We start from the raw sequence: 22,300 nt of genomic DNA, 5'->3' as shown, positions 1-22,300 counted from the left end.
TCTTATTTTCTGCCTCATTCTTTCCTCATGAAAAATCTTTCCATGTTGTCAAATAAAATCCAGTAAATGAAACCAAACCTTTGACACAACAATTAAGCAAAACAAAAACATCTTTAAACAGAATTGTTTTTATTGTCTCCGATGTTCAACTAGTTTTTCAGTCAACAAGGGCAGATAAAAATGTTAAATGCAGCCTATACTTTAGTACTGAAGTAAGCACATTATAACATATCTATATAACAGAAAGGGAATACAAGGGGTTACAATAAGGCCAAATAAAAAAAAACATGTTTAGAGTCCTGCTATTTTTCAAGATGGCCGCCAGCTTTTTTTTCAAGATGGCCGCCACTTGGACTCAGGAAATGACATACCAGCTTAATATGGGCTAGATGCCTCAGATAAAGAGGCCAGAATGATGTCACTGTTAAACATATTCGTTTAAGAAAGAAAAGGAAAAAAAAAGAGGCTGCCACCAAAAAGGAAGCGTGCGGGGACGCTAAACATGTTTGTTTTTTTAATTTGGCCTAAAGAGTACAAAACAGATCTGCAAAAGTCCCATCGTTGTACATGTAAATTTATGGTCATAATGAAGATCTCACAACTTTCAAAAGCATTAAACCAACACTATTAAACTGTAAGACAAAAGGCATTGAAACATAGTTTGTCTTTTTAGAGAAACACTTCAGTCATTGTCTTGATATCACTGTTTTCTGATAAAGTACATTAAACTAATCGATACTTTCTTATAATGAAAACAAATTTCAATGGTTTAAAGGGAGATACATTGTACATCTTGATCTTTAAATTTAGTAACACTGCTTAAAGGGAATATACAACATTTGCAAACATCAAAAACTAAAACTACCAAAGTATTATGAAATACCTTACTGGACTGTTAGTGAATGAGTCTAAAGCATCCTGTAAAATCAAGGCACCTGGTGTCCTGTCAATTTCAAGAAAAGTGGTATTTTTGTATCAATTTCCAACGCTGGTCGGCCGACCAGCATTGGAAATAAACTGGCTTTTTTCAAATACAACCCCAAATTGACCATATTTAGTTAGTCCACATTTTGTTTGCAATCGATTACACACCTATGAATGGGTACAAGCCAGCTAGACTGGTTCCATGACCTTACAAATCCCCGATGTCAATAAATTGTTTCATCTTATGTGGGGGGTCAGGGAACCAGACTACAGGGACATGATTGTTTTTCTTGGTTTTTCCAGCATCTACGAACACAAAACTTCAAACAAGTCAGTGTAACAATATTTACTATAAAATACTAACCCCCAAATCTATCCATTTCTGAAAATTACAGTAAAAGCAAATGTTGTATATTCCCTTTAAACTGATCTTTTTCTGTATAGATGGGTTTCTATGGCAATCCATTTCACCCTCTGCAATCTTTTCCAGAGGGCTTCTGAGTAAAAGTTTTTGAAACAATCGCTAATTTTCTCACCAATATTTATGCATAAAGGTTATGGTTAGAAACACCCCCCCCCCCAAAAAAAAGACATCCTGTTTCTAGTAGCCCGACTTGACGTGACCAACAAATTTGGATGTACATGTACATTGTAAATTGCATCTGTGGTTTATTTTTTGTCTCCAATTTTATTGTTGATAATTGAAGTGAAAAAAAACCCACATTAATAATCTGGCCATCTGAGATCTATCTGGCCACAAGACACAGATTATCGGTGTTATTTGTAGGAAAAACAGAAAGAATACCTATGAATTTTCTAATAAATCGTAAATCGTGAAATGGAATGAGCACACATCTTGAATAAAGACAACAAAAGTTTGATCTTGACTACGAGCTACTACAAGCAAGCATAATTTTAAAACCAAGGATGAAACTCAGGGCCAATTTCATAGTGCTGCTTAACATCCTATTTTGTTCTAACAGAGCCTCTGCGTATTTCATAAAGACTAAGCAGTAAGCGCAGCAAAAGCATGCTTTACCCTGAAGGAAAAAATTGTTTAAAATCACTGACTTAACAATAGAAATCCCCGTGCACGCACAACTCTTAGCACATCCACGCCATGAAACAGTACTTAACCAGTTTGCGACAGATGACGTGTATACACGCAAAGGTATTGTGGTACTCGGAATGCATGACAGATTAACACGCAGCGTTCTGTTCTTGTCAAAATAATCCCAGCACGAACTGGTTAAGCTCAGCAGGATTTTCTGCTATAGCAAGCACAACTTTTCTGCTAACTGTTAAAGGTACAGTCCATCCATCATAAATTTGTATTTTGTGTATTTTGTTCGTTTGAAGCAACAAAAGTGATCAAAATCTAAATAAGGGTGCTGAACAACTAACCTGATGAAGTTCCGCTCAGCTTCAGCTGTATACATGTATTTTGAGTAAAACAACATTCTAGGATCTCCATTTCAAATCAAAAGTTGATGAATCATATTTTGAATAGGGCCTGAATTCAGCGTCCGAGACACGTTCTCACTGAGCCGATTGCAGCTACGCGATGTCGCGCACTAATCCAATGAATTATAGCAACAACGCACGCTTGTGCGTTGTGTCAAAGCTTTCCCGCGCTTTGCCGAATAAAAAAAACCCGAAGTACTAACGGAATCATTGGAAAAGCCTTCTTTCGTTGATTCTTTCAAAATGACATCGTTCCAGAAAGAATAACTTCACAGGGAGTTTACTTTAGTTCCCTTACTATCTTTCAATCAAGTATGTTTTTCAACAATAATTACGTTAGTAACTTTTTGGATAGCTGCAAATGATGGACTGTAGCTTTAAGCAGCACTATGAAATTGGGCCCTCTGATTCTGACTTTGAAGCATTCAATAGCTTTGGGATCAAACGCTGCAGTATGGGGTATGGTCTTAAATCTTAAATGATCATATTTATGCCAAATTATTATGCACTGTCTGGTGCCAATATTGGGACACTGTTTTAAATGCTCTGATTCTTTAAAAGTATGACCCCAAAGAGACTTAAACATTCGTTCCATAAGTGACTTTTTTGGAACTACTGCAAAGAAATTAAACAATGGGAGGATTTGGCAACAAGTGCTCGGCGGAGTACAGTCCGTACTTTTCTTTTAGACATCAGGCAAATATAACGCCCTTGGTCCTATATTGGGATATACCGGCATTGGTACCATCTTGGATTCTGGTATTGAGGCACCACTCTTGGATTCCATGAAGGCCACAACTCTGGTCCAGACTTTGCTGGGCTTCTCGCTAAGATTCAGAAGGGGTGCTGGAACCTTGAGGGTGAACTTCCCCTCAACATTCCCATGATGCACCGTGATGACAGGATTCACATCCACTTCTTCCTCCTCCGTCAGTCGAGTCACTATGGCAACGCGGTACGGATAACCGATGTTTTGACTCGTCTGGATGTTGTAGCTGAGACCCCAGCGGTCGGAGCTCGTGTCCTTGACGGGAACCGCGCTGACCTCCCACGCGCCCTTGCCGTACTTGTAGACGTTCTTCTCGGCCCGGATGGCCACCCGGAAGCTCAGCTTGTTGTGGTAGTAATCATCTTGCTCTTCCATGGACAGGATCAGCTTGCGAAAGGTTTCCGACACAACCTTGTTCATGAAGCTGGTGGTCGACTGCAGGGAGAAGGCTTGGTTCTGGTACAGGCGCGGCTGAACAAAGTCATCCTCCATGACGGTGTAGGCCTCTTCTGCCGCCAGGGCTCGCCATTCAAAAGCCTTCGCAACCAATTCTGTAACTTTGGCCTGGAAATCTGGCTGAAGAAACGTCGGCAATGGCGTGTCTACAAGGTCCTTCAGTTTGGCAGAAGGTATGTGCGGGAAGCGGATCAGAGAGAAAATCTCCTCCGCGTGCTCCTTCCGTGCCGCCTGTTGCCCCTCTGCATTCAGCCACTGCAGCGCTACATTGTAGACGTCTTTTTCATTGTCGACTACAAGATTGGAGCTGTCAAGCAGCCTCAGGAGCAGCTCGGCTGGCATGCTCTGGACACAACTCTCACTCAGGTAATTGATGTTGGCTTCAAGAATCCTGATGCACTGCTCCTGTACCCTTGTTAGATTGAGTCTCTCTGCTTCGGCGTGGGCTCTTGTGGCTTCCTCGCCACTGATACCAGAGACCTTTTCCAGCAGGAAGTCTTCGCAGGCGTCACGCAGCTCCTGGACCAGGTATTTATCGGCCAGGGTGAGGACGGGGAAAACGCTCGCCATGGTCAAGGCCACCGTTTCAGAGTACATGAACTTGAGAAAGACTTGGAAGACGTCCACGCAATCCTCGGGCTCTACCAGCACCTGGAGTTGCGGGCCAGGGCCGTTGGATTCGCCCCTCCGAGCGCTTGTCCAGGTCGGATCTGTGAACATCTTGTGGAACACCTCGCTCCAGGAGCAAAGTATGATTTTGTGAGCGTGGAATTGATGCGAGCCAACTTGCAGTGTCACATCGCTGTATTTCGGGCTGTTGAGGAACCCAGTAAGGTTATCTGCAACGAGGCCCTTGTTCTTGGAAAGCTCATTCTGTGTACAAATTGAAAGAGAATAAACTGCATAAAGTTGGACACAAATTGAAAATCCTCTTCAACTCGTCACCACAAAAATTGTGTCATGTATGATCTTACCCCAATCATCCCACATGCTATTATTGTATTGTCATCATAATGTCAACACTATCTTTTTTGTCATTGTTTTGTCACTGTCATTTAAAACCTGTGACATCATTACTATGATTTTTGTCACCACTAGCATCACTGTGAAATACCTTGGCTTCGTCCTTTTGGGATCCTTCCATTTTCAGGAGATCCCGAGAAGACGATCCGGGAACAACCATGACTTGCATACGATCAAAGGCATCGTCGTAGCAGTCGTATAGGATGGCGCCATCTCGGTTCATGAAATAATCGTCATCGTCTGAGCCAGCTTCGTACAAGTACTCATCATCATCATCGTCAACATAATCATCATAGTCGTCAAACATCATGGTTGCAATCTGATGCGCTGCTCCTGAAAAATAAACCAACAATTGTCTGTTATTCAAATTCATAATGTAAACGGTAAATCATTCAAGGGTCCATGAAATGAACTTTTCTTAGGAACTTGTTTTGTACAACTTTCTACTTCTCTTAAATGTTTGAAAACTATTTGACATCCCTTTTTGGTTAATTTGATTGAAAAGTGCACTTCTCTATGCATTACAAATTGTCCATGCTTTTCCAGACAATTGAGGGCGCTGTTGCTGTGATGTCATTTCAGCGAGACACTGTTCAATTTTGGGGTTTTCTTTTCAAATTGCAAACCCAAAAATTTGTTCATTCAAAACATCAGTGAGAAAAGTTTGGGCTTTAGAAAATAAAAGTTACACGCACAACTGAGAGTTTTCCTTGAAAATGGGCTGAAAAACAAAAGTGTTTACATGCACAGGCAAAATTGTACATGCACATAGCCAAAGTTTAAAACACCTCGAAATCGACCACTGCGTGTACTGACACAAAAACGAATTACCAAAGAAAAAACATTTACGACAGCAAACTTTTCAAAATTCTGGCAACTTTTGGTACTGAAATAACTGCACACTCAGGTTTGTGCCTGCAATGACATCACACTTCTGCTCATGAATATGGAAAGTACATTAGCATAAAAAGCAAAAAGACACCAAAACACCCTTGAAAATGGCACAATAAAAATTGAAATAAGGTTAAATGGGACACAAAGGTGCATTTTCAAGAACTGCATTAATTAACCCTAACTCCCTAGGCCTTTTTAGCTGGGATGTAGCCCCAATCCTGCAAATTCCTCCATTATTTCTTGAATATGGTCTGTGGAGGGGTGACCACTGCCTGAATCCTGAAAAATCCTGCGGCAGTGACTGTCAATGTTGTGCCCATTCTTGAAAATCACGCATTCTCGAGAATGGGCATGCACATTCTTGAGAATGTGCAACTGGATCCTTGCTCAATCTTGGCAAAAAATAACTCTTCCAGATTGAGCGCACATTCTTGAGACTGCGCGACAAGATAACGGTCTTGTCGATGCCGAGCACCGGCTGCGCTTGGCAAGTCTAGCTGAATCCTCGTTCACTGATTCTCAATAATTATACTGTTGCAACGCAAGGCGCTGAAAAGTAGAGTGGATATGATAAGTAAAGGCGTATTGATATGGGGGGGGGGGATAAGAGACATAATAATAATAGTGCAAAGAATTCTGAGTTTTGGGATAATAAAAGCGGGGGGGGGGGGGGGGGGCGTAAGAATGAAGAATGTGAAGAATGAGAATGAATACTGCGACATCCCATAGTGCTAATGCTATTTCCCATTTAAATTGCCACCAATTTATTGTTCACATCCCACCATAACGTCGCAGAGCTGGATTCTATCTAGTCAAAAGAGCAATTTTGGCAGCTTCTTGACATCGTTTTTTTTTCGTGGCACGCATATGATACATGCAGGGACTTGTAACTTGTCTAGCCTAAACAAAGCACTTCCCAGACTAGTTCCCAGTCCTCCGTTATTATAAAACTTCCCATAGTGGGCAGAAGAAAGCAATAATAACAGGTTTAATTTGATTCAAATTATCGTAGTTATACGAGTACAGAAGCATAGCACATTTTCTTTCCTCTTTATATGATTTGTTTCCCTTTTAACCGCTATACAATTCATTTAACATAATTATGTCGTGCAATGTTTGTTAAGATTGGGCAAAATTCATAAATTGTGCACGTGATATTCCCACCCAATCTTAAGAATGAGCGCTCATTCTTAAGAACGCGTGCTCGTTCTTAAGAATGGGCGCTCATTCTTAAGAATGCGCGCCCATTCTCGAGAATGTGCATGCCCATTCTCGAGAATGCGTGATTTTCAAGAATGGGCACAACATCAATATGTTGAGGCTTGGCCAGTGACATCCTGGAGCAGTTCAGAGGATTTCAAGCATAATCCAGGCCTATATTTATGCATGGCTGAACAAAAACAACACAAGGTCTGGCCCAAGACCTTGACAAAGTGAATCCAGTGAAATCAGCAACGCACTTTTGCCATGTAACCTCAATACTCCAAATTCCTCCACTTTGGCAAAGAGGATTTTGAAGGATTCAGGGCGGTTATGGTTAAAAAAAAAATACATTGCATGACCCCTTTAACTTTTCAAGTTTTTTTAACAAGTTTCAAACAATAAGTATACTTAAAAACTTAAATCTTAAAAACTTTTCAACTTCATTTCCACAATATGTTTTAAACTTTTGCATAGGTTCATTTATTTATTTATTTTTAAATTAGTATTAGTATTAATCTCATGTTCAGTCATGAACAATTTCTGGAAAGAATGTTGCAACCTGATGCCACATTTGTATTCCTATATCATACCAATAAAGGCCAGTCATTGCAAAAATGTTGAAAAGACATGAATCTGGGACTGCGAAACATTTTCAATTTTGTTAGGAAATACTTAGAAAATTATCTTGACTCTCCATAGACTTTGTGCACAACCGCTGATGTGGCGTCTACTACATTATTTCCACAATTTCTCCTGCATGTCCTGAGGGAAAGATTCCCATAACTGGCCATGACTATTTTTTCTCTTTTTAACCATCAAAAAGTTGTAATAATGTCCTTGAAAGTCAAAATTAGAAGGGAAAATATTGAAGTATTTACCGAGAAAACACTTAGAAATTTTCAGACCAGTCTCATAGGATTTGTGCACAGGGTGACAAGTGATGGCCAGATATGGGAATCTTTCCCTCCTCACTATTTTATTAATTATTTAGTAAAACTAGTGAGTAGCGGCTAGTAACCTAAACTATTTTCCCCCCAATTAAATGGGAATGATTCTCACTCTCGTCTCAATTCATATTCAAGTTTGTCCCCAACGTATCTGCAATGAATGATAATTGAGTATTGGTGTAAAAAACGGTATCAGGTCAACTCGGACCCAAACCAAGTTGGACCCATGCCAAGTCGGACCCATGCCAACTCGGACCCACGCCAACTCGGACCCACTACCAACTCGGACCCACTACCAACTCGGACCCACGACCAACTCGGACCCAAGCACGACCAACTCGGACCCAACAATGACTCAATCATTTTAGTTTCAGAGATTATAGTTATAGGTGATCTTAATGTTAGTGCTTATAAAGTGAAGATATTCTGTAATTACATTGGGCAGAATGGGGCTTTTAGTTTTGTTGTTTTCTTGTATTGCGGCTGTGTGGAGCGCTATTTTATGATGCGTACAGTAAATACTGTTGCTAAACACTCATCGTTTTGAACGCCATGAAACTAAACGTGCTTAGCTTTTTGAAACTGTGACCTGTGAAGCTAAACCAAGAGGTATTAATAGCGTATAGTATAGGTTAGGCATATCGTATCATTTCATATGTCATTTGTACAACTTGATATATACGTGCTTTTTTCAAAATCTCGATTTTCTTTTCAAAACGAAATTCAAAGGACTATAATTTTCAGTAAAAAATAAATTACTTGTTTGTTTTTGCAGGCCTTTGTTGTGTAACAAGTGGTTTTAAGTGGCACATTTTGTTTCAGTGAGGAAGTTATTAATTTGAAATAACTATTTAGGCCTTTCATTTCATGTAATTGTTGTTTAATTCACATGCTGGCTTTGAATTTTGTGGGATTTTTTTATGAATCTGTTTAACTTTTAATAATTTTTTGATTTAAATTTTTTGTTTAATATGAAACCTTCGTTTTTCTTGCAGTGTATGCAATGGTGTTTATGTGGGGTTTTTTTAAATAGAGATTAGAATAGACTTCGTTTTTATATCTTATTTATTTTATTTAGTGACTTATGTTTACTTATATTTATTGAGTTAATAATGTTATGTTTGAAAGTGTTTATGTTTTAATGCCATACTTTCCAATTTTATTTTTCTATGAAGATCTGTTCTTAATTTGTATACTTGTTACGTTGAAGTTTGGATTAAAATTGAAATAAATTGCTGTTAAATTTAGCAAGATGGTGTGAACGATGTCAATTAATATGTTTTAATGAAATAAACAATTGGTTAAACTTTTAAAGCGCAATATGTTTTAATGGAAAACAAATGAAAATAATAAATAATTAATTACACTTCAAGTTAAAGTGCATTTCAAAATAGCATTTTAATGCGCTTAAAAATGTTATACTGCTGCAATACAGATATGAGATAATTTACCTTACAATTACAATGAAAATTTATACTAAACAGCATCACTGTAATAACAGATGAGAAGTGGACAAACTTTTTGAAATGAATGATTGAAAACGATTTCGAATGATTGAAAACGATGGGTCCGAGCTGGTCATGCATGGGTCCGAGTTGGTAGTGGGTCCGAGTTGGTCTTGGGTCCGAGTTGGTAGTGGGTCCGAGTTGGCAGGGGTCCGAGTTGGTAGTGGGTCCTAGTTGGCATGGGTCCGAGTTGGCTTGGGTCCGAGTTGGTTTGGGTCCGAGTTGGATCGAAACCTAAAAAACAACAGCATGAGGCTTCATTCTCTCTGCATCGTGTCCAAATAACTTGACTTGTGCCGACAGATTGGGAAAACCCCCGCAATTCGCAATGAGTAAGGCGCCAGTGCGGCGATACGGCGTAAGGCAACGGCATACCGGCAATAACTGAATAAAAACATCCCTTGCAGGCTTTGAGGATATAGGCCGACAGAGGTAGAATTACCTTTTTGAAATATTGGCTAAAATGAATTCACTTACTGCGCTTTTCTACAGAAATTCTTCAACTATATGCACTCGTCCGGGTGACTGCGTTGCGTGGGGAACTCTGACGTGCACATGCAACTTGAGCGCGGTCGAGCGAGCGCGGTAGGGCTATAGAAAGCCAAACTGTAAAAATGTTTGATCGTGTTAAAAGTCAATTTGTGTACAGAATATTTAATAAAGACCATTGTTTCGCCCAGCTTAAATGCGTAACGGGATCGAACAATTAACAATGGTGACAGATTTATCACTTGAACGGTTATTTTTCCGGTTGAAACTGAGGATCCTGGCCGATTCGCCCTCCCATTTCCTGCAAATACTTACATTGCACTTGTATTTTATGGCTTTCCATACTTTAACCTAGCTGTCATATGTCGATTGGTGGCGCTGTTTAATACAATAATTGCGTGCTCAAAAAATTCCCCGCTTCGCTCTTGCCGAAAATGCGTGTTGATGTTGTTTTGTTTGTTGAAATTTACGATTGTAAGTAAATACATAACAGTAGGAAATCTAGTTTCTTACTGCGTACTTTAAGGCCAACCATATTGCAGTCAAGATCTAGTCGTCAGATTATTGTAAAAGTGGTAAATAAGGCCTACTGGAGTAGGCCCTACTCCTTGCACGTGACCCGCGTCGCCGGTGTAGCGATGTGCGACGTGCGGCCGCCCGCCGTGTTGTGCACACCGCGTCGCCACAGCCATGAACCGCGCTTAGTTGGGTCCCGCGCATGGTCCTGCCATAAATTATGCGGCTTTTTACCCGCAACGCGACTGACGTAAATGCCCAAACATCAACGGGCACTCTTTGTGGCGGTCTACTCCTACTAAAATGCGGCAACAATTAGCGTCGACTGGCGTCAACCCAGCGTCAAAAATTTTGTTTAAGTTTTGGAATTTCAAAAACAGCTTTATATGGTAGAAATAGCAACAAAGAACACCTTCAGCATATAAATTAAAGTTAAAATTATTTTAAAAGTTGTTTGTTTTCAACGCGAAACGTACAACGACTTTGTCGAGATTGTGTTGTCCCATTGTGAGAGAGTGAATTATTTTCTTTTTAATTTTCCTGGCAGAGTTACAATGAGTTCTGGAACCGAAATGGAGTGGCACCAGGAGGTCATCATCAAGGCGCCAAAAGTGAGTCAAACGAAAAAGGCCGCAGAGTTAAGCTTACAATCTTTAAATTGGTTCGAAGGGCGACGCAGTTCTAGTGCTCCAGTCACTAGAGCTAGGTACTGACATGTTTTACTACTAAAAAGGTATTTTATGTTTGCATTTTTTTTTTACTTTTAGAGTGATGATGAAGACTGTGAACCCAGTCAAAAATCATGCAGGAAGCTGGGAGCACTCAGCCACCATATTCAGAAGTTCATGAACCAGCCGGAACTCTCCGACGTCGTGCTTCGTTTTGCTGGGAAGCAGTACAGATCCCACAGGCTAATCTTAGGGGCGTGGAGTGGGATCTTTGAGGACAAGCTCGCTAAGGCTCCACGGATGGGCACTGCTGGGGGCGAGCCAGGCCAACCCTTTTTATTAGACCTCGACGAGGATGGCTTTGCTCCGACATCGGGAAGCAACAGCGGCAGTGCGGAGGACGCTGATGCTGCCTTCCAGCAGTTCCTGAAGTTCCTGTACTCCGGCAAGGCAGAACCCACCCAGGGAACGGTCAAGGTGGTCCTGAGTCTTGCTCAGGGCTACAAGATCAAGCCACTGCAGGAGATGTGCGAGCGGTTCATTGGCAAAGATATCGGCCAGCACAACATCGACAGTGCCCTGGAGTGGCTCGGGGAAGCTGAAGCCAAGGACCTGGGGTTCCTGAAGGAGAGTTGCCTCAAAGTCCTGCGGTCCTACGTCCAGTACATCCCCGACGTCGCCTGGCAGGCGTTGCGGTTGGACCAGCTGGTCTCTATCATCGAGAGCTCTGACGTTGTCATAGAGGATGAGTATTGTCTGTTTCTGAAGGTATGAAACTTTTGTTTCACTGAAAGTGATCGCATTTAGCATTGTGCACATTTACACTCGAAAGTTTCTAGTTATCTAATCTTTGGAATTAACAGCCAAAGAATATCTAATGATTCCGATGAAGTTTCAGAGAAAACTGACAAGTGTATCTGTGTTGTCCTCTCTACTCCTCAAGGTTTCCCCGATTCAAAAAGGGGGATAAATTGTTGGAATATAGATCAGAAAATGCTGTAGTGTCTCACGGCTTGTTTTCTTATCATGTCTTTCAGATTGAAGCCTGGATCAAATCGAAGCAGGTCACCGTTGAGAATCTGTGGGCCACTCTAGAGGTGATCCTGCCTCACATTCGCTTCTCCAACATGACCATCTGGCAGCTCCAGCAGTTCAGCAAGTCCAGACTCGGCCAGCAGATTTCCCAGAAGCGTCCCGAGATCGTCACCGAGGCCCTCCAAGTCAGGGCTCTGGCCTCAGAAGAGGTGGACTTCTCAGAGGTGTCCGAGATTCAGTTCGTCCCGCCGCGCCTGTACTTGAAGTTCGTGCCTCCCGGTGGGAGGCTGTCCAGCATCAAGGAGGCCAAGAAGGATATCTTCACGCGGGCCCGGGTCAACCACACCCTGAGCAACTACTCGGATCGTCGGGCTCAAGTGTGGCGCAGCAATCCACAGAACAGGAACGTGCACCGCAACGCCGCGGACGAAACGTGGGAGGTTAACATCATGAGCAGACAAGAAAACGTGGGGAAGTTGTGGCGCGTGCAGGTCCTGTTAACTCCCAAATGGGATCACATTGGCAAGGAATACCGCATTGTCTTGTACATCAAGTCCAAGGAAGACACAACGAATCCCATCATTATCACCCACAGTGGAACTGTCGAAAAGGGTACTAAGCGCGCCACGGCTGATGGCATCGTCCTAATTGGGCCCTACATCCTGGAAGAAAAACCGGACTACATATATTCTCGTGAGGTTGTGTTTATCAATTAATAACACAACCATCCATTCATTCTAGATTTAAGATTTCTACTACATGTATTATTTTTGGTCTAGATTTTCTCGACCAGAAAACTCTGATACACTGTGATGACTCACAATAGACGTGGAATAGTGAAAATCTTGGTAAGTTTGGAAAAATCTAGACGAAAGTTTGAATCTGATCAGTGTCCAATATGAAGTACAAAAGAAAGTTGCATCATAATGGAATGTACTACTTGTTTTTGTGCAATGTGTTGAATTTGGCTGGATAAGGGAAGGGTTCTTGTCAAAATGCTTGGGGTTAAGTAGGCCCAAATATACAACCTCCACTTTCCCACTTTCTTTGTTTTTCTACATCATGTACACTTTCCTTTAAGTGTTACACAATGGGTTTGCAAAATAATGAAAAGGCCAGTAGGCCAAAGTCCTAACTACATTGTGCTTTGTTTACATGTGCGCTTTCCTATGTGGTAGACCGTCCCTACCTTGTCTGGCGTCCCGACTTCGCTCCCATAGGAAACCGCTTATGTAAACAAAGTCAGTACGTCAATAGGTCTTACGTCTATTGGTATTAATAGACGACATTGTTTTTCACAGATTTTCGGTTCTTTTGTTCAGAAATTGTTATTGCTATTTTTTTTTACCAGGAAAGAATAGCAGAGGTTTTTTGTGTGTGTTAGGATTAGGTAAATGCTTTGTTGTAAATTAAGTTGAGCGTCTCCTTGACAATTTTAATTCAGATGTACCCAGTTTTAATGATGTTGTGTCTTCATGCTTGTGCATGTATTTTTTTCCAAAAGCTTTCTATTTACAGTACATGTAGTCCATAAAAAGTAGGGTAGATCATTTGTCATTTTGTGCAATTTTTTTAATTTGAAGCAAGAAAAGTGCTTAAAATCTAAAGATGGATTGCTTAACAACTAACCTGATGAAAAAAGCTCAGTGAATGCTATAATACACCCCGAGAAAATAAAATTCTAGGATCTTGATTTGAATTGAAGAGTCGTGTTTTGAATTGCGCCCAAAATCAGCATCCAGGACACGTTCTCATCATTGCAGCTATTCCATGTTACGAATACCAATGAATAATAGCAACCGTGCGTGCGTGTCATGTCAACGCTTCTGTGCATGCACCACCCATTCACGGATTCGCTGAATTACAAACCAACTACTAACGTAAATTTCCAAAAATGCGTGGCTTCACACACTGGAAATTACCTTATTTCATTGTTTTCTTCAAAATGACAGCATTCCAGAAAGAATAATTTCACAGGGTGTTTATTGCCATTTCCATCTTTAAACGAAGTACAGTCGAGTCTCGTTATAACAATTTCGTTCAGACCAAGCCAAATTGTTTGTTATATCAGAATTTTGTTTTAAGAGGAACATCAGTCCCATTCATTGTGCATATAAATGCACAGTCAGGACTAAGGCTGTATGTTTGTTATTATAACCAGAATTTTGTATACAGAGTTTGTACTAACAAGAATCGACTGTACATGTACATGAAGTAAGAGCTTTTTTCAACAATAATTTCTACTTAAATTACTTTTTGGATAGCTGCAAATAATGTACTCTATCCTTAAGTATCACTACTTGCATTTCCATGGGGAGTCGAGGGGCACTTGTTACAAAATAGTAAGGGACCCCCCCCCCACACGTACATTGTTAAGGTTTTGTAGTTTGAACTTGTGCAAATTAGAGTAAATGTAGGGTGCACATTTCTTTTTGAAAGGGGCACCACATGAGACATTATTTTTGTTCAATTGAAGACTGTTAAATAAAATTCAATATTTGCTCAAAATGAAAACATGCCCACGGACTCCTTTTGATGTGCTCCAAATAACACATACAAACGTTGTTTTTTTTAACACGGCAATTTTTTTATGGGGTATCGGGCCCTTACCGGCCCTTGTCACGCGTATTACGTAACGCACTTTCTATAATCGATCGCCAGTTATTTGTTTTAGTCGGGCCCCTCTCTGTACCAACGTCTACCATTTAAAACACACTGATGCGTCTGAGTACCATGTGTATTTCCCGCCGTACGATCCGATCTGGCGTTTACTGCACGTTTCGCTTGGGGAAAACCAAGGAGAAAGCACCATTTTTTGGCCTCTATAAATGTATAGAGTATCCGATCGATCGATCTTTGTTTTCTGAACGAATGATTTAGCCAACTTGCAAGACATAGTTGTTTCAAGGTAAGGTAAAATAACGGAGTTTAGAATCTAAAAAAAAATGAACAAGGCCGACAGCCGCATTCGTGCGTGTGGCGCGCAAAAACAGTAATTGGGCCGGGCGGCCGCGGCGAGTTTCCTTGCGCGACCCGCCAAATTTCCGACCCGCCTTTGCCATTTTTATACATTGGGTTGATCAGGTTTACCAGCGATCGTGAAGTGTAGGGCCCCTGTTTTGTTTTGATCAAATTAGAGTCAAAAATGTTCTTTAATTTTATTGCTCAAAAATCACATTTACAATCAAAATCTCAATTTTCTCAATTCTAATGACACCCGATTTGCAATTTTCAATTTTGCAGTTACTTGGGGTAGAAATCACGATTTTCCTGCGCGGTTTGTGTCTTGCGATTCAGCGCGCCGTGCATGCTTACGGTACATCGCGCGGTGATCGCCATCTTTCGGGTTGCGTGTTGTCGCCGCGCTGTCATCGTCATTTTACCCCCAAACTTCCCTCAAAAAATCAAAACCCTAGCTGCCCTCTATCTATGACATACCTGTTTATTGAGAATGTCGCCAACTACTTTGGTCGGTCTAATAATTTCAAAGTGGATTTTGTTCCCTTATAGTTATTGCTAGCCCCATAAATGTGGCCTATTTACTGGACTGCCTCCGTAAACATAGGCCACACATCCACATGTACAAAAATCGTGTCGACTTTGCCAAATTTTGATTTTCACATTTAGGCTTAGTTTGTAGGGTTTTTTTGCTTTAGAAGCACACTCACCCTCTTTATAGGCTAATCAGAAAGTGCTGCCTTTTTCAGATGTCTAATTTTCGTGAAATTTCCAGATTCATTTTTACACGTTTGCGTATCAAAATTTCAACATGAAATTTCACAAAAATTTGACATCTGAAAAAGGCAGCACTTTCTGATTAGCCTATAAAGAGGGTGAGTATGCTTCTAAAGCAAAAAAATCCTACAAACTAAGCCTAAATGTGAAAATCAAAATTTGGCAAAGTCGACACGATTTTTGTACATGTGGATGTGTGGCCTATGTTTACGGAGGCAGTCCAGTAACTAGGCCACATTTATGGGGCTAAGTTATTGCAGGCATGCAACTGGGAAGTCACAAAAAAAGAGGAAATTCAAATCTTTCCAAGACTTTGTACATATACAGTGTTTTTCTATTTTCAATGGCACACATTGGAAGTGAAAAAAGAGGAAATCAGCTGATCCAAGGAAAAGTTGCATGCCTGTTATAGGAACCGGGCCCTACACTACACGATCGCCGGTTTACCCTCTTCTGCAATTACTCCTGATTTTGGCAGAATGATTTCCAACCGTAACCGAGGCCCAACATGCCCAAGAAATACTCATGTTGGGATTTTATTTTGGTGTTCTTCAACATGATCATGTTCAACTTCAAGTTCAACTGTAAAAAATAAATAAGCCCATTCACAATTCTAATCAGGCATGCGCAATATATCTGCTTGCCGACCAGTTTTGAGAGATAAAGCAGATGAATACACACAAGTATATATGGGGAACGTGATAACTGAATTCGCATTTTGCAATTTTTCATCTATGAATCAAAAGAAGATGGAAACTTTTGTTGGCACAAAAAGTTGGAGCATCCTACAAAATATCTAAACCATGGTGCCGTAAGAAAAAAATCTACATTTTGCATTTAGTAAAAAGTTCATGCGAGAAAATTTCTTTGATTTTTTTTTGGGATGGGCCTTACAAGTTACAAATACAAGCTTGTTTTTCCCAACATTGTTTGTTAAATGTTCTGTACATTGCATTTATTTTGACGTCACTCCATGCCAACTGAAATCTCGAAAATGCTCAACCAATGACCAAAGCCGAAACATGTTTCTGGTCACGGTCGCGAACAAGCGGGAATTAGTCTATAAATTACCAATATTCACATGCATGGCAATAATTTCAAACCCCAACTCGAAAGACAGAAAGGGCAGGCCCCAGCCCCCAATTCCCCATGCCCCACCCCTGTTCCCCCGTTCCTCCCATTTTGCCAAGTTCCTTTGTTTCCCTTGTGTCAACACCCCCCCCCCCTTTCCCCGAATTTTTCAAAGGCATCCCGTAGCCAGTAATTTTAAGTTTGTATCATTCTCACACCACAGATAAACCTGTAGTATCGTCATTGCATCAGCGTGTGTCGTGCAGTCCAATCAAGATGAATCCCGCCAATCAACAACAGCCTCCTCTTAACCAACCAGCAATGATACGTGTCATGCGGAGACTGCGCAGACGGATGGTACAGGGTAAGTTTTCTTGAATGTGGTCCTTGGAGGGGTGGCCACTGCCTCAATCCTGCAAAAGCCTCCAGCAATCACTGTCAATATGTTGAGGCAGAGCCAGTGACTTCCTGGAGCAGTGCGGAGGATTTCAAGTATAATCTAGGCCCAAATTTAGGCACGGCTGAGCATAAACAACACAAGGTCCGGCCCAAGACCTTGACACAGTGCATCCTCCAAAATCAGCCACTCATTTTTTTCCATTTAGCCTCAATCTTACAAAATCCTCCATTTTGCAAAGAGTATTGTGGAAGATTTGGGAAGGTTAGAGTTAATCTTCCAAAGGCATGTAAAGTTATAGAGGCATTGCTTTGCCTTCACCATCATCAAAAAAAAATCCTCAAAACCACTTTTGAAGGATCTGTGAAGGTTTGGGGTCATCCCAGTAATCATCCACCCATTAAATCGCAATGCTTCCCCCCCCCCAACCCCTCACCCCAACTGATACAGGCAATGGCGATGAAGTCGCCGATCATTCAGACGATGACGAACCACTAGAAGAAGAGCAGTTGCGTGAGTTGATGCAGAGAGGGGCAACCACCAACAGAACACAGAACAAGACAAGATTTGCCGAGTTGTTAGCCGTGAAGAAAAGAGTGGTAAGCTCACAGGAGAAGGCAAGGCCAAATGAAGTTGAGAGTGCAGTTTGTTTTTGTTATTAAACTATTTCATGTTTTACAAGGAAAGAATGACAATGTTGATTGGGGAATGGCAGGATTGTTGAACAGTTGGTCAGCTCTGCATATTTTAATTCGGAAGTCCAGTACTTCTGGAGTTTATGCGTGGTTCTTGGGCCAATTTGATACCACCCACATGTACTCCATCACCTGATTTCACGAAGGGCTGCGACGTGTCGCAACCTGAGTTACAACGTGTAACACGTCGCACTTGCGTCGTAAGGTCCTTGACAATGGCTCGAAACACGTCGCAAGTTATGGCGTGCCTAGTGGTAATCGCAAAATAAGAAGCATCCCTTTCTTAGCCAGTTTTATGCCATAACAGTGAACCTAAAAAAAAAAAAAAATGAACAGTTGTCATTCAATGAAATTACACAAATGAAATCGTAACGATCATTGTTACATTTGCTTGACCTGCAGGCTGATGGCAAAAAGATGACTGAGCTTCGGAAGCGGAAAATACAACAGAAAATGACGCCCCTGTTTCTCAACGATTGTGTCTCGGCTCTCTTCAACAACACTCGCTTGAGTGACGTCACCCTAAAGGTGGGCCCGTACCTCTTCCACGCCCACAAGCTCATCCTCTGTGCATGGAGTGAAGTGTTCCGGGCCCAGATGAACGACAGATGGTCGTCGAGCACCCCTAATGATGAGCCCCAGGTGCACACACTGAATGAGCATGAAGCCTGCGAGGAGTATTTTGAGGATTTCCTGCGGTTCTTCTACACTGAGGAGGTGAATCTGGATGAGGACAGCGTCTTTTGCATCTTGATTCTGGCTGATAAGTATATGGTGCGTGACCTGAAGGACGTGTGCGAGAAGTATCTGTTGGCTTTACTGGAGACCTCTACCGCGCCCTTTGTGGATGCCATGAAATCGTTGAAGTTGGCAGAGGACCTGAGCAGGGTCGAGCAGAAGAGCTTCAGCCTGCTGGAAAACCACTTCCACATGTGGACCACTGATGACGACGCAGTGCCCACCTTGTACTGGTTTGACGCGGAGCTTCTCGAGAAGGTGCTGCAGAGCTCCAACCTTGTTGTTCCTAACGAGCTCTTCGTCTTCGGTGCCATCAGGCGTTGGCTGCGTACGGAGAGCTGCAAAGTAGAGCGGGAGGAGTACACCGACCAGTTGCTGTCCTTGGTCCGTTTTGAGCACATCCCGGCATCCGTTTTAGCCCACTTGCTCGATGGCTGCTCTGCAACTCTTGAACCCAAGGTCAAGGAGTATGTCATCCAGGCGCTGAAGGCAAGGGCACTTGCTGGAGAGGAGGCCTACGAAGACATGTGCAAGGAATTCTCAAATCCTCGCATGTACCTGGAGCCGGCATTCTGCGTGCGTATAACCAACACCGAGTGGCGCATCGACGACGGGTCTACCTTCAGACAGCTAGAGCTGTGTGTGGAGGACAGCAAGGCAGAATTTGATCGTTGCAAATTGTCGTGTCCAGTGGCTCGCCAGAGTGAAAACAAGAACATCTACCTGGTCAGCAAGGAGACATGGGAGATCGGTGGCCTGGCCGTCAAGGAATCATCGGGGGAGGAGTGGAGTGTTCGCTTCATGCTCAAACCAAATTTTGAGGACATTGGGAGGTCGTACCAAGTGGCCATTGTGTCCAGCAAGTCTGACCCGAAAGTGCAGTCGTTTAATGCGCCCTTCACGTGTGTGGACACTGGGGATATAGGCAAGCAGATTGCCATCTACGTGCCCGCCACGACCCTGCGCTGCAATTCAAACCCGAACAGATTGTGGGTCAAAGTTGGCATTCAAGTCTCAGGTCGTGATAAAAGTTGTGACAGATAGGTGCAATTTTCCTTCAGTTTTACATTTACAGCTCGGGTATGGCTTTTCTTTATTGCGCACTGCTCCAGGATGTCACTGGCCCTGCCTCAACATATTGGCAGTGATTGCTGGAGGATTTTGCAGGATTGAGGCAGTGGTCACCCCTCCAAGGACCACATCCAAGAAATAATTGATGATTTTGGAGGATGGAGGTTGTATGCAAGTTTTACATGGAGGCAGTTGGAGGACTTTGCAGGATTGAGGTTGCATCCTAGCAAAAAAGCCTAGGGAGTTAGAGTTAAATACTGTACCTCAAAAACCAAACTGTCTGGACAGCTGTGTTGTAGTCAAGTCTGTAGTATCCTTACAAAGTCCTGCACAAGTCACAAGCTATTCAAATGAAAGTTTCAGAGGCACTTCTTAGTCATTGTTCATCCACTGTTACATGCACATGCGATTAGACTTGTAAAAGGACTTGTCATGGATTCGACTTCAACACTGCTAGGAAATTTCATTGACATTCATTTATCTTGTGTATGCACTGTAATATGTGTTCTGTTTTAACTTCTTTTTTTTGTGTGACACAGTTTGATAGAGTAGCACTGCACCATTTTATTGTAAAGTTAGTGTTACTACATGTTCTGTTAGTTTTAAGCAATAAGAACTACAATGTATATTAGTTGTGCTAGATCAAATTTTTTTTGGCGAGTTTTAAAGAAGGTGTGCACATGTGAAAATGGAACATCTTTTTAGAAATGATTGATTTCTTTTAAAGGATGCCATTTCAGGCAGACTAATTTCAGATTACTTTCACAGGGTATTTGTTGTTTCTCACTAAATTGGTAGGTACGTTTTTGGGTACTTTGTAATTGCAAAAGTTCCTGCATGCCTTGAACGTTCATTATATTTACAAAATGTTTCATTATAAATGTGCAATTTTTTCCCGGTGAGATACGTGTAATACACTTGTATGGCTTTTTATGCTTAATAATTTATTGGTAAGATTTATTCCTTCAATTTTCATCAGCTTTTTATCAAATAAATCACAAAGGGAAACTGACTCGGTGCATTTATAAAATAATTTTTTTCCCGGTTGAACAAAGAAATTGACTGGAGCGGGGTTTGAACCTGCGACCTCTAGATAACCGTTCCGGTACTCTACCAACTAAGCTGTCCAACCCCATGTTGGTGGTTCTCCATTTTGTCAATGTCTTTGTTTAAGGGGCGTATTAAAGTCAGAAGCCATCAACTGGCATCTGACACGAAGCCTGGGATTACAATCACACCCAAAGTCACCATGCTAGCAACGTTAGCAAAATGCTGCAATATGATGCTGTGGATATGTCATTATTTTAATAAATTTTCCAATAAACTGACTGGGTGCATTATAATAATTCTGCAGCTAGTTTGATGAATTATTAGGTGTAAGAATTATAGAACAGGCTGCAGTTTGTTTTTTTTGTGAAGATTTTTTACAATAAGGATTTTTTACAATTTTGTTTACATTGTACACTGTACAGGGTCGTTAAAAAAAAAGGACACCCACTTTAGACTGCAATTTTCACCTGCTTAATGAACTTATTTTAAATATTTTTTTCACATAGTAGTAAAGTATAGGCCTTTAACCATGCATGGTGAAAAAGGCTTAGTAAAAGTCGCAAAAATAGTGATATGCTAATTTGAATACAAGTCACCAAAATCAGTCTTGTCCACGGGGTATTCAATGTAAATTGGACGTTTTCGTAGTTCATAAAAATTTAAAAAAACCTTCCCACGAAAATATATTTTGCCCTGGTAACTTTTATTGAAGCTGTCCAATTATTCATGTCGGTGTTAAGATCATCTACTCAATGAGCTGTCGGCTTAAGTTCATCGTTGCATAACATATAGGCTCACATATAGGCTCACAATGGACTTCATTGTTAACGCATATTTTTTCAAATGATAATGTTCAAGCATGCATTGGTGCATGTTGTGTTGACAGTACATGTATACCTCCGTGGACAAACAGGTTTCGCACATGAAATGTTCAAATTGGCATTTGCTTAAAGCTACAGTCCATCATTTGTAATTTGTGCATTTTGTTTGTTTGAAGCAACAAAAGAGTTCAAAATCTAATGAAGGATACTGAGCAACTAACCTGATGAACTTTCAGCTAAGCTTCAGCTGTACATTCCGAGAAAAAACAGCATTCTAGGATCTCAATTTTAAATCAAAAGTTACTGAATCATGTTTTGAATTGTTTTGAATTGCAGCTATACGCGACGTCGCGCACTGATCCGACGAATTATAACAACCGCGCGCGCGTGTGCGTCGTTCCAATACTTGTGCGCGCTGCGCTGAATAACAAAACGAACTACTAATTTAAATTTTCCTACGGTGCTTCTTAAGAATCACCGTTGGAAATGCCTTCTTTCGTCGATTACTTCAAAATGACAGCTTCCCAGAAAGAATAATTTCACAGAGAGTTTAGTGCACTTACTATCTTTCAACCAAGTTTGTTTTTCAACAATAATTACGCCAGTTACTTTTCGGATGGCTGCAAATGATGGACTCTAGCTTTAAAGGCCAGTACTTTAATATAGCTACTAATCGACAGTTAAAAATAATTTTTAAAAATTGGTGAAAATTGCTGTCCAATGTGTGTGTCCTTTTTTTTTTAACCACCCTGTATACATTACATTTTAGTCACTTTTTAATGTTTTAAATAATGTCTTTTCGAAACATAACAGTATCATTAAATCTCCA

At 41.2% G+C, this 22,300-nt stretch overlaps 3 protein-coding genes across 4 annotated transcripts; 2 read left to right on the top strand and 1 right to left on the bottom strand.

The window, feature by feature from the left end:
* Positions 1–2,725: 2,725 nt before the first annotated feature.
* Positions 2,726–9,959, bottom strand: LOC119722306 (kelch-like protein 12). Its single transcript, XM_038192350.1, has 3 exons — positions 9,663–9,959; positions 4,728–4,969; positions 2,726–4,486 (listed from the first exon to the last, which is right to left on the bottom strand). Exons 2-3 carry the CDS (start codon positions 4,944–4,946, stop codon positions 3,074–3,076), a joined length of 1,632 nt encoding a protein of 543 aa, XP_038048278.1. The 5' UTR covers positions 4,947–4,969; positions 9,663–9,959; the 3' UTR covers positions 2,726–3,073.
* Positions 9,960–10,041: 82 nt separating this feature from the next.
* On the top strand, positions 10,042–13,416 carry LOC119722308. The gene is made up of 4 exons (XM_038192354.1): positions 10,042–10,148; positions 10,738–10,801; positions 10,958–11,626; positions 11,896–13,416. The coding sequence occupies exons 2-4, from the start codon at positions 10,745–10,747 to the stop codon at positions 12,607–12,609; spliced, it is 1,440 nt and encodes a 479-aa protein (XP_038048282.1). The 5' UTR covers positions 10,042–10,148; positions 10,738–10,744; the 3' UTR covers positions 12,610–13,416.
* A 1,150-nt stretch (positions 13,417–14,566) lies between these two features.
* LOC119722307 (gigaxonin-like) lies at positions 14,567–20,470 on the top strand. Of its 2 annotated transcripts, none has more exons than XM_038192352.1 (4): positions 14,567–14,806; positions 16,923–17,063; positions 17,547–17,695; positions 18,194–20,470. In XM_038192352.1, the coding sequence occupies exons 2-4, from the start codon at positions 16,976–16,978 to the stop codon at positions 19,571–19,573; spliced, it is 1,617 nt and encodes a 538-aa protein (XP_038048280.1). In that variant the 5' UTR covers positions 14,567–14,806; positions 16,923–16,975; the 3' UTR covers positions 19,574–20,470. The 2 variants fall into 2 exon arrangements, with proteins under 2 accessions (XP_038048280.1, XP_038048279.1); XM_038192351.1 differs by having other exon boundaries at positions 14,569–14,801.
* Positions 20,471–22,300: the final 1,830 nt, after the last annotated feature.

Source organism: Patiria miniata, unplaced genomic scaffold (genome assembly GCF_015706575.1).
Source record: "Patiria miniata isolate m_02_andy unplaced genomic scaffold, ASM1570657v1 HiC_scaffold_15, whole genome shotgun sequence".
NCBI classification, from domain to species: Eukaryota; Metazoa; Echinodermata; class Asteroidea; order Valvatida; family Asterinidae; genus Patiria; species Patiria miniata.
This window is presented reverse-complemented; position numbering and strand designations above follow the sequence as displayed.